Below are 12,006 nucleotides of genomic sequence, written 5' to 3'. Positions count from 1 at the left end.
GAGAGGTTGGTGGTTGGGAGGCGAGGATAGTGGAGGGCAGACTTATACGGTCTGTGATGGGAGGCGGGAAATACTGCTGGGCAGACTTCTACGGTCTGTGCCCTGAAAAAGGAAGGTACAAATCAAGGTAAGGTATACACATATGAGTTTATCTTGTTGGGCAGACTGGATGGACCATGCAGGTCTTTTTCTGCCATCATCTACTATGTTACTATGTTATCTGAACCTTGTGTCTATTGTTTATCATTAGATTTGGGCTTTGAATTCAGATCTATAGATGAAAAGGAGGTCTCATTACATATATACATATACCAGAGTGGTATTTTTCCATACTTCATAGCAAGAGTGTACATTCTCTAATTACCTGTCCCAATGCAACTGAAGCTTTTACCTCCTTAGTGCATGTAAATGGTTTCATCCCTGTGTGGATTCTCTGATGCCATGTAAGGCTTTCTTTCCAACCAAAGCTTTTACCACACTCAGGACATGTAAATGGTCTCATTCCTATGTGTATTCTCTGGTGCATTATGAGGTTTACCTTCTGACCAAAACTTTTACCAGACTCTATAAATGCAAATGGTTTCTCTCCCATGTGGACTTTCTGATACACTTTGAGATTTACATTACAACCAAATCTTACCACACTTAGAACGTCAATGGTTTCACTTTACAATGGATTTTCTTGTGGATTTTGTAGTTTGCATTTGGATGTATTTGTTTGAAAATGGACCAAAAAATAAAACATCCAAATCACAAAACATTTTTCCAAACATTTTCAAAAGGAAAAGATAGATTTTTCTTTTTGTAGAAAATGACCTTTCCTGTTCTGATTTTGGATGTTTTACAAAAAATGTCCAAATGCAGACTTAGATGTCATATCCAAAAATGACCCTTGTGCATTTGACTTGCCCAAAATCAAAAGGAGCAGCAGTGGGAATTGAACCCATGTTGCCAGAATCAAAGCCCACTGCACTAACCATTAAGCCACTCCTCCTCTCTTTTGGATGTTTTGCATTTTGACATTTTTTGTTCAAAAATGGACCAAAAAAAAGACATCCAAATCACAAGACAGCCATAGCATTTTCGAACGCAAAAGCAGACGTCTACCTTTTTCGAAAATGACCAAACATCCAAATTCTGATTTAGACGTTCTATCGAAAATGCTCCTCCACATCATCTATAAAGATGGGACATTTAATACCAGGCTCCTCACTTTGGGGAAAAGATCTTTATGTAAGGTTCCCAAACCATCCCAAAATGTAAGGCAAGCCTCACAGGCCTCCAACAACATAACACTAACGAGCACTCCGCAATTGTTAATGTGAGGGTGGTGTCTCTAGGAGCCAGTGTTGAATTGTGCAGTTTTCCCCCATTATAATTTCCTTGCCCAACAAACTATGACCCCCTCCCCCTTTAAACCCAAAGAGGTCCTGCTTGCCAAAGGAGGGGGATATTGGAGGGTAATTATTTTATGTCCTGGCCAATGTGTGCTGATAGTAAACACACTCCCAATTCTGTGTTTTATTTATGTGCTATAGCCATATAGTTTATCCAAAACCAACATCAAATGCTTTTTATCTGTTTCAAAGCAAAATGGTGTAGTAGCCATATTAGTCCACTTTTAAAGGTAATATAGGGATAGAAAATAAAATACAAAAAAGAAAATGAGATCATACTTTTTTTTCTTGGACAAACTTAATACATTTCTTGATTGATTAGCTTTCAAAGGTAACCATTCTTCAGATCAGAAATGAGCAAATGTTGACACATATCAGAATACGTGAGTTATAAAAGCATTCCAGTAACAGTCTCATAGGAAGAGGGAAGGGGTGGGTAAGGTGAGAGTCAGGGAGAGCTAGGTGGGTGAGAGTCAGGGAGAGATGGATGGATGATAAGAGGGTGATAAAGCAGTATAATTTTATCGTTTGTAATGTGATAGACAACCCAGATCTTGTTAAGTCCTGGCTGGTGGATGCCAAAATATTTCATCATTTTGATTTCAAAGGTCTTAGGTTCCTCGATCATCTTAAAATTTCCTTTTAGTATTTTCACCATAAAATCATTGATGCGGTGTTCTGTCCCACAGAAGTGACATCCTAGTTGGCATTGTGGTGTTTACTATGTCGTCTGTATAAATTGATTCTTGTCTTTTGCATCTGACTTGTCTCTCCAATGAAGCACCCTTATTGAATGATATATACTAGATTTGAAGATGAGCATATGAAGGATCCCCTTATACTGAATGTTTTTCCCATGTGAGTGTGAAATGGTTGGCACAGTTTAGTTTGGTATATTGCAGGGGTGTGTGCCATTCACTTCTTTTTGAGCTTGTATTGGGTGTTTGCTTTTCACTAATTTTTGTTTCAGATTATGTGACTGTCAGAAGGCCAGAACAGGTGAAGCTGGGATTATTTCTTTTAGTAACTCAACCTCCTATAGTGGCTGTAGATCTTTTATGATTCTTGTCAGTTTTCCAAGCTCTGGATTATGTCACTGCAACAGGAACTCTCTCTGTGTTTTTTTTTCTTTGTACTGCAATAGGTGTTCTCTGGGTGTTTTAAGGGACGAGGCAATATTCTTGGAGATGTATAAAAAAAATTCAAGAGTTTTTCCATCAGACCGCAATGAGATTTGCCCTGGTGTGGAGATTGTATTTAGTGGCTTATTTCCATATAAGTGAAAAGATCTTAATACACCTTGCACTAGGCTATAAAAGGCCTTATTGTACCATTAGGCTGAATCAGGGACACCAGGTGTAAAATCCCATGCTTCGCCTACCGCCTAAATACCTCAGTATCCAACCTATGGGGGAATCTAAATTGCCAATTATTGGTAAGAAATCCATTTTAGGCTGAGACATATTCCAAATGCTAAGAGAGCACACCACACCTCCCACAGGGGCCTCAGGATTACACCATGCTTAAATGCAGATGGGATTTTATCTGTTGAGGCTTGTAAGTAATAAGGATGCAAAGCACTTACACTTACAAAGTTTCATACATTACCATGCAACCTTGTAAGTCTAAGTGCTTTGAAAATGAGCCCCATAATCTTCTAAATCCATGATCTACCCAGCTCACCCATTTTCCAATTCCCTTGTAAGAATTCCATCTTCCATTTAGATTTTTTGCCACTCCCAACAAAATCTGGCTACATCCATAATTCAATTTACATTGATCTTTACTCAAGATTCATATTGGCACATGTTGCAGGACATGGAGCCATCTGGGAAACAGTCATACAAGAGTGTGACAGGGAGTTGCAAGCAGGTGATATTGTTTATTTATTTAACACATTTATACCGCACATTTTCCCACACAGTTGCAGGCTCAATGTGGCTTATACAAATAGAATATAAAGTAGGAGCATAAAATAACAGTATTATAAAGCAAGAGTGAAATAAGGAGAGATGGTGATAAAAGGGTAATAATACAGTCGCATATAGTAGGACGTTAATTTGGGTCCAAAGGATAGGCTTTCATAAATAGAATGTTTGTACGTTTGGGAAGCTTGCCAGGTGCCCTTGGCCTGGATTGGCCGCTGTCATGGACAGGATGCTGGGCTCGATGGACCCTTGGTCTTTCCCAGTGTGGCATTACTTATGTACTTCAATCACTTCCTGAGGATAAGATAGCTGTAAAAACATTTATATAATTGTTTTGAAATGGATGGAAGTTGAATACCTAGATATGTAAACAAATCTGAAGCCCCTCCCAGGATTCCTGGCTATGCTGGGTAGTCACTAATGCTTCCAATTTACTCATGTTCAATTTAATGTCTGAAAAATCCCCATACTCCTGAATGCTCTCTAGGAGTGCTAGTAGTGACTCATTAGGGTGTGTCAAGTAGGCCAAGAGATCATCCGCAAAAAGAGGTTTTAAATTCAGAGCGCCCCACCTGCACCCCTTTAATATCTTGATTATTTAAAATCTCTCTATAAAGGGCATCCCTGCCTTGAGCAACGATAAATATTAAAAGTACCTGACACTAATCCATTTACCCCAATAAATGCTCGAGGATCACAATATAGTGCTGTAAATGTGTCCCCAAATTGGCCTACAATTCCGTATTTGGCAAGGCCACCATGCAAACCCCGCCCCCCCCAGTTTACGTGACCAAATGCTTTTTTAGCATCAAAGGTGATCAGTAGGAATGGCTCCCCCCTGGAAGCGTACTGCTTATAAAGCAGCCAAAATTTAACTAATATTATTAACAGCTCGACAATCATGCACAAATCCTACTTGAGGATCAGTAATGAGCTTCGGCAGCACTTATGCTAAGCGATTAGCAAGAATGTTTTTAACTGACAACTAAAAGCCACTAGCAGTTATTAAAAACATAAAATATTTCAAAAAAGCAAACACAAACAACATCCAACAATTTAAGCTAAGGATGAACCCCCACCCCCCCCTCCATTTCTCTATCCTCTCTCCCTCTCTTTCCCCTTACCTGACAGCATCCAGCCCCTAGACCAGAAAAAAAAAACTCTCCTCCATGATCTAGACTGCAACAACATCCTTTCTTTTTTCCTTCCCAACCAGGTCACCATCCTCCTCCTCCTCCCTTTCCCACCTTATGACTATCATCATCTAGATTCCCCTTCCCCCAGCCTTGGAAGCATTCCCCATCTTCCTTCCTCTAGCCCTATTCCTAGCTCAACAGCATTCCCCTCTCTCCCCCACTCCCACCAGAAGAACTAGGAACATTCTTTTTTTCTTCCCTCTCACCTGACCCTACTAGACCCCAGAAGCATTCCTTGTTCTCTCTCTACCTCCCCCATTCTGTCTGAGATACATTTCCCTTTCTTTGTCCCCCCCCCCCCCCCCAACCCCCGAATCATTCCCTTCAATCTTTACAAACCTTTCAGACCCCAGGAGCATTCTCCTACCTCACTCCCCCCCCCCCTTCCCCAGCCTAGAAGCATTCCCCTCACTGGGAGCAATTCTATAAATGAGCACCTCCATTTAGGCACCGCAACACGGAATGCCTATTCTATAAAGGTATCTGGGCACTCCCATTTCTTTACAGAATACTAGTGTAAACCTACATTTGGAACACATAAGTTTAGGCATGCCCAATAAAGCCATGTCAGTGAGAGGTGCAAATGGGTGTGCCTAAGTGCAGCATGAAATGTATTCTATAAGGTGCATATGTAGGTGGAAGCCCCATCTTTGCCTCTCGAGTGCTCCACCCACATGTACACTCCTTTGTAGTTACATGCTATAGCACTTATACACACCCTTATAGAAGTGTGTATTATTATTATTATTTGGATTTTGCTCACACCTTTTTCAGTAGTAGCTCAAGGTAAGTTACATTCAGGAACACTGGGTATTTCTCTCCCTGTAGTGCACTTAATGCACGTAAGTGCCACTTTTCTGTGTTTACTTATGCACACAAGATGTAACTGCACATGCCCAGTTATAGAACTATCTTTTCTCTATCTCTCCAGACCCCATTAAGTATTCCTGTCTTCCCCCCTCCAAGGCCCATAAGCATTCTCCTCTCTCTGGACTCCATAAGTATTCTTCTCACCACTCCCCCCCCCCCCCCCCCCACGTCAACCCGCAGAGCTCATGCTCTTCTCCTTCCTCCTCCCTCCCAGGGACACATGCAAACAGAGCCAAGGAAGCAAACCTCCAAAGTTCCTCCTGGCCTCCCCCTCACCTCTATCAGACCAGGCCTAAAAGTTAATAAATGAAGCAGGAAGGGATGGATCAGTGTGGTAGTGAGTAGTGACCAGTTTTCTTTCTCCATCTCATCCATACTGGACTCTTCCAGCTGTTGTGCTGCTGCTCTGACTGCAAACTATTGATTGCTGAGCTCAGCTGCCTTCAATTAAGACTAGAGTTCTCTCAGCAATGCAATGCAGCAGCTACTGCTGAACCACTTTGAAAAGAAAATTAAATTATGCTGAGAACATATTGCTGGAGCTGGGGATGTTGGATTGGATTAGATTGTGATTGTTGTCACCCTCAAGGAATCCTTAGTGCTACACCGCACATGCTTGTGACTCCTCATCTATTCTATTCCAGGCGCTCATAACCCAGTCCTTCGGACATACCTAGACAATCAGGTTTTCAGGATACCCACAATGAATATATGAGACAAATTTGTATGCACTACCTGCATTGTATGCAAATCTCTTTACGTATTCATTGTGGGTGTCCTGAAAACCTGACTGGCTAGGTGTGTCTCAAGGACTAGGTTGAGTGCACTTGTTCTATTCTGGGTGCTTATATTCTGCCCAGTTCCTATGGATTCTGCACAGCTTACAATCAAGAAGTCAACATAGTATGTTGAGAATTTTAGAACTTAAAATGCTAAGATTAATGTATCAATATCTAAACCTTAAAATATTTATGAAAAAAGAACATAAGGTATTGTTCTGATCTGTAATGGGAGATTATTCCAGACTTTTACAACTTGAATCATAAAAACTATCCAATATACTTTTAAGTAGATATGCTTAATTATCAGGTAACTCGACGTTAATAGAGTAGAAAAACGCAACTCACATCTCATCACTGGGTAGGTATTAATATGGGTAAGATATTCTGTACCCATTCCCCTCAATATCTTAAATTCAAAACAATCAATTTTAAACTCAATGCACACCTTATAGGGCAACCAGTGTACTTGAATCATCAGAGGCATGGCCCTATCAAATTTACAGGAACCGAAAATTAGTTTAATGACAGCGTTCTGAAACAACTGAAGCTTATACTGCCCCCCCCCCCTTTGGCAGCATCACAGGCATGATACTTTGGGGGGGGGGGGAAGACATGGCTCCAATGTTCATAACTTTGCTCTATCTTCAGGCTAGCTGCTACTTACCTTCTTACAGTTCAGGGGTAGCAGAAAGCTAATTGTGATTCATTTAAATCATTTGAGGTGGTACACATGCAGCCAGTGGGTGCAAACTAAGTTGAAAAGCAGGGCTGGTGGAAGTAGTCAGCTGCTGCCATCCCCCACCCCCCAAACTATGGTACTCTAGGTGACTGTCTAGTTTATCTGGTGCTTATACCCACCCTGCTCTTCCTGCCAATGAAAGAAGACATAATTCCTGTTTTTGTGATAAAGTGAAAGCAGTTCCTTTCAAAATTACACAAGGTATTCAATCTTGAAGTCCAATGAGTTCAACCATTTTCAGACTTGCACCGTATATATAGAATGATCAAAGAACTATTGAAAGATAGTGCATGAAGGGACCTCAGGAATCATCTAATCTATCCTGTATCTCAAGGCAGGATCCTCTGTACCTAACCCATTTCAGAGATGCTTGTCTATTGTGTTCTGATAAACCTCCAATATCAGGTTAATCATTTCTTTTGGTAATTTGTTCTGTTGCTTGACTACTTCACAGTTAAACTCTTCCTAATGTCTAACCAAAATCTTCCCCGCTGCAATTTAAGACCATAGCTTCTTGTCTTTTCCTCAGTGAAGGTGAAGGACAAGTTATAACAATCCTTTAGCTGTATGTCTTTCGTTACCACTATCAAGTAATTTCTGAGTCTTCTTCAGGTTTAAATAATGTCAACTTCTCCAATTGTTCTACATAAGTCATGTTATCTAGCTCTTATTTTCATCTTATAATTATATAACAAATCTTTTTGCCAACAAAAAAACTCTCTATTCCATGGTATATCATTTCCCATCCATGATAGATCATCATAATTCAGTTATTGCTATAGATCATTTTTTGGAAACTACTCTATGCTTTGTCTTCTGTAGAAATAAAAACCTAAGGATGCTAGGCCTCAGTAGTTTGCTCCTGCAGAAACAAGACAGCATTTTAATTATTTATTCTTTGTATGCTTGTAGTTCCCATCTGTGTCCCTGGCCTACGAGAAAGCTGAGAGTGACATCATGCACCTGAAGCCACGAAACCCTCGCAGAGACCGTCTGGTGAATGAGGCTCTGGCTGTCTACTCTTATTTCCAAATTGGTGGGTTATAGCCTCCTCCTCCTCCTCCAGAAGGCACTTTTAAGCAGTGTATAACGAGCTGAATGTGGCCCTCTCTTTGTGAATATCAAGTGATTTCACCGAAGTCAGTAAATTTAATTTTGAATGGAGATGATGAAGTACCTTAAAGGTATAAAAAGAGTCTGCAGGTATCACACAGCTTTCAGAGGAATGAAGTTCCAGGACAAAGATATTGGTTTGATACTGAAAGAGAGATTCATGAGTAACATTAAAAAGTATTTCTTCAGATGCATGGAATGGCCTCCATGGAGGAGAGAGGAAAAATGTCTTAAGGATTAAGAGAACCTGGGGCCAACAGAGAGGAATTTTAGTTATGAGAAAATGAAAAGCAGAACTGAAGATAAGTTATAGTTAATCTTTGATATGGTGTCCATAAAAATTCATTACCTAAGTAGTTTAACAATGGAAAAATAATATGTTTCCTTATATATGTTCCTCCCCTTCATTTAAGAGGCCTAGGCTACAAAAATGTTAATGCTAATTGAATCAAAAGGTAGACATCTGTTAGCGCCAATTACCATAGATACAAGAGGAGAGAGAAAGAAAAGTATCTTTTTCTGCCAACTTTCTCTATGTTGCCAGGCATTCACATTTCACTCTTTTCATAGTGGTAGGATGCAAACCGGCTCTTTGCTTGAAGTCTTGGCCAAGACAAAAAACAGGGTCAGCTGGAAAGTTACATGGAATTTGCTTGTTGGAGGGAACCTATACTTTACTGGGTGTCACTGGAAGGAGAAGTTCCTGATTTTGGCATGTCAGCAGTGAAAGTTTTAATGCTGTCCTCAATCAACAGCCTGAATCAGTCTTGTGTATTCTCTATGGACCTCCTTGGGTCCTATAATCTGTACTAAGTAATTCAAAGTCTCATGCCTGTTCATTTGGTACAAAATGGCTCCAACTTCCATGCAGTAAGATCAATAACAATTTGCTCATCTGTTGGCTGTGGAGACACATCAAACATTCTCCAGTACAGAATCAGCACTGTCGTGAAGACTGGGCCTCACTGATGTCTGACTAATGCAATTAACTGTTGGAGGATGAGCACTATGGAGCAAGATAAACAAGGCTTTAAGGAATTATATGGAAGATGAAAGGATAGATTTTTTTTTTTTTTTTTTGGGGGGGGGGGGGGGTAATCAGAGGACAAAGGAATTTAAATGTTCACCTCTGATCCAACAGAGATTGCAGCTCAGGCTATGATACAACTTGAAAGAAGGCTGAAGGGTTTACTCGAGGGGGTTCATTTTCAAAACACTTAGACTTACTAAATTTCCCGAAATCCCCCTTGATAAATGCGGTGGATATGCTTAAAAGATATTTTAAAGATGTATTGGGGATTCCGGAGGAGGCCTATCCGCCTATAACGAGAATCCAATACATTACAGGAAGACCTGGATTACCTACAGATAAATCTCAAGCAGACCCTCCCGCTGAACTGAATTTGACAGAGTTCCTGGAAACTTCTCTTGAACTTATTTCTGAAAGAACAACTCTGTTGGTAATATTCGCGCTTGAGCTTGATCGTAATAACATTCTACGATCATATTTCAGACATATAAATGATTTATTCATGGGCTGTAAGATACAAGTTTTCCCTGATATGGCACGTGCCACTCAGAGGAAAAGAAAAGAATTTTTGATGTATAAAAAGCTAGGGTTTTAAAGTTAGGGGAAACTTTTATTTTGAAATTTCCTTGTAGGTGTTGTATTACCTTTAACTTGGTTAACTACCTTTTCTTTAACCCTAAGAAGTTGTTAGATTTTATTGAATCAAAAGAAAAAAGTGTTTCGCCTCTGGAGGTGAACCCGTAATTAAGAGAATGCTGTTAATATTTGACTGTGGATATATGTTTCACCCTTCCGCTGATTAGTTTATGATTATAAAAATTTTACTTATGCTATAATTTCTTAGATCTTGATTCAAATATTGTGGATAAATGCTATAAAAATTTTTCCTCTAAGAACTTTGGGTAATAGGTATTACCTAATAGTGTTTAATTCTAAAATTTCCGCTACATTTATGTTTTATAGATATAGAAGTAAAACTTAATAAAGATTAAAAAAAAAAACCCACTTAGACTTACAAAGCTCCATAGGTTACTATGCAGCTTTGTAAGTCTAAGTGATTTGAAAATGCACCAATAAGTGATCACCATATTTCTCTCCTGTAGGTGTGATCCAGTCATTTGCGGGTTTCACAGACTACTTCACTGTCATGGCCCAGGAAGGCTGGTATCCTCTTTACTGCCTTGGGCTTCGGGCAAATTGGGAAAACGACAAGTTACAAGACCTTGAAGACAGCTATGGTCAGGAATGGGTGAGCAGGACCCTCTTCTTATTTATTTATAGTACATTTCTACCCCACATTTTCCCACACACGCGGGCACAATGTGGCTTACATAGGAGAATTAAAAATGACAATGCAAGAAGAGAAAACGGTAAGAGACAAGAATAGGCAAGGGAGGGGAAGGGGGCATAACAGATGCAGAGGTAAGAAAGTGGGACTATTGATCTCCCTTCATGTCAGTGTAGCTCAAAGTATCAATGAAAATCAAGGCAGCAAAAAGAATACTCTTATTCTTTGCTTTCCAGTTAAATCTGACTGATCTAGCTTGAACTCATTTCTGCAGCTGCAGTTCTGCAGATGTGTTTTCAGGATTGATCTAACAGCAAGAAGATTCATTGAAATCTACCATCTGAGTTAAAGTTCAAGGCTAATAATTTATTTCTGATAATCTAGAGAAAGGCCATAAAAAAAATAATAAAAGAAACCATGAAGAACATATAGTAAGTGGTTCACATAAGAATCCCTTCCTGACCACTGGGCATTAGGAGCAAATTCTTAGATTTTAGGAGCCAGACTTAAGAACAATTGAAATTTCTCTCTCTTTATACATTGCATGGTTACAGTATGCTCAAGATGATGCACAGAAAGCTAGTAATTACAATGGCAGTGTCTCTACTGACTGTGCATCCACCCAAACAGCCACAGCCTCTGTTCATAGTCCACATTTATTAAAAGCTTGATATATGCCCTTCCAGAGAAATCAGAGCGGTTTACAAACTAGAGTCAGAAAGGATCTACAAGATTAATAGACAAGTGAGAGCACAGCACGAGATCACAAAGCAGGGGGACAGGAGGTTAATCCAGAACAGGCAATCTAGCCAGGGGTTAGGAAAGCTGCTTCTTTTCATCACTCAGACACCCAAGCCTATCACTATTTACATGCTCATTGCATACGTAAATGATTAGAATCCTAGCTTATTCACATATCTGTGCATTTTTATGCATATATGCTAAAGCACTATTCTGTAAACACCCACTTAACATACTGTAACATAGTAAGTGATGGCAGATAAAGACCTGAACAGTCCTATACATAGCTTATATTTGGCAAGGGGATGTATAAAGAGGCAAAGCATGGACAGGCCATATGCAGACTTCCCACTTACACCTATGGTTTACAGAAGTTACACATGTCCCAGGTGCCCTTAGGTGTTCACACTTACAGCAGCTCTATGGCTGAAGTGCAAGCACCTAAATGTTGGGCACATCTGTACCCTATTATGCTATTCCATAGATTAGGCTCCTACCACATGCCCTCCAGATGGCCAATTGTAGACACCTAGTTATATAATTACACCCATTATGCCTATGCTTCATGAATACTGGCAATGCAAACTCCAGCCCTAAAGTTCTGTATTCCAACAGCCTCTGTCAGAGTAACGAGCAACACTATAAACTCACCCCCCCCCCCCCCCACACACACACAATCTGCAAGGTACCTCAACCTTAAAGGGTCAGAAAGAGACTGTTTCTATATTAATCAATTCCTCACTCCAAATTCCACTGTGATGTATATACCTATCCGCCAATGACTAGACTGAGACCACCAGCTCAAATTTCACTGACCTTTGGTTGCAAGGTTCCATGTAAGTTGTCATCCTAGAGATGAAAGAGCCTTGTGCCAATTCAAAGAGAAATGTAGATTCTATTCTGCATGTACATTAGGATTTAC

General features: G+C 40.0%; 1 protein-coding gene across 1 annotated transcript in view; it reads left to right on the top strand.

Moving 5' to 3' along the window:
- ATP4A (ATPase H+/K+ transporting subunit alpha) overlaps positions 1–12,006 on the top strand; it is a 119,485-nt gene that overhangs the window by 89,091 nt on the left and 18,388 nt on the right. The window contains exons 18-19 of the mRNA XM_030212637.1: positions 7,825–7,948; positions 10,159–10,304. Of these exons, the coding sequence (XP_030068497.1) occupies positions 7,825–7,948; positions 10,159–10,304 (270 nt within the window). The remainder of the gene's footprint in view (positions 1–7,824; positions 7,949–10,158; positions 10,305–12,006) is intronic.

This window comes from Microcaecilia unicolor, chromosome 8, assembly GCF_901765095.1.
Source record: "Microcaecilia unicolor chromosome 8, aMicUni1.1, whole genome shotgun sequence".
In the NCBI taxonomy this organism is placed as follows: Eukaryota; Metazoa; Chordata; class Amphibia; order Gymnophiona; family Siphonopidae; genus Microcaecilia; species Microcaecilia unicolor.
Note: the sequence above shows the minus strand (reverse complement) of the source record. Positions and strands in the feature narration are given on the sequence as shown.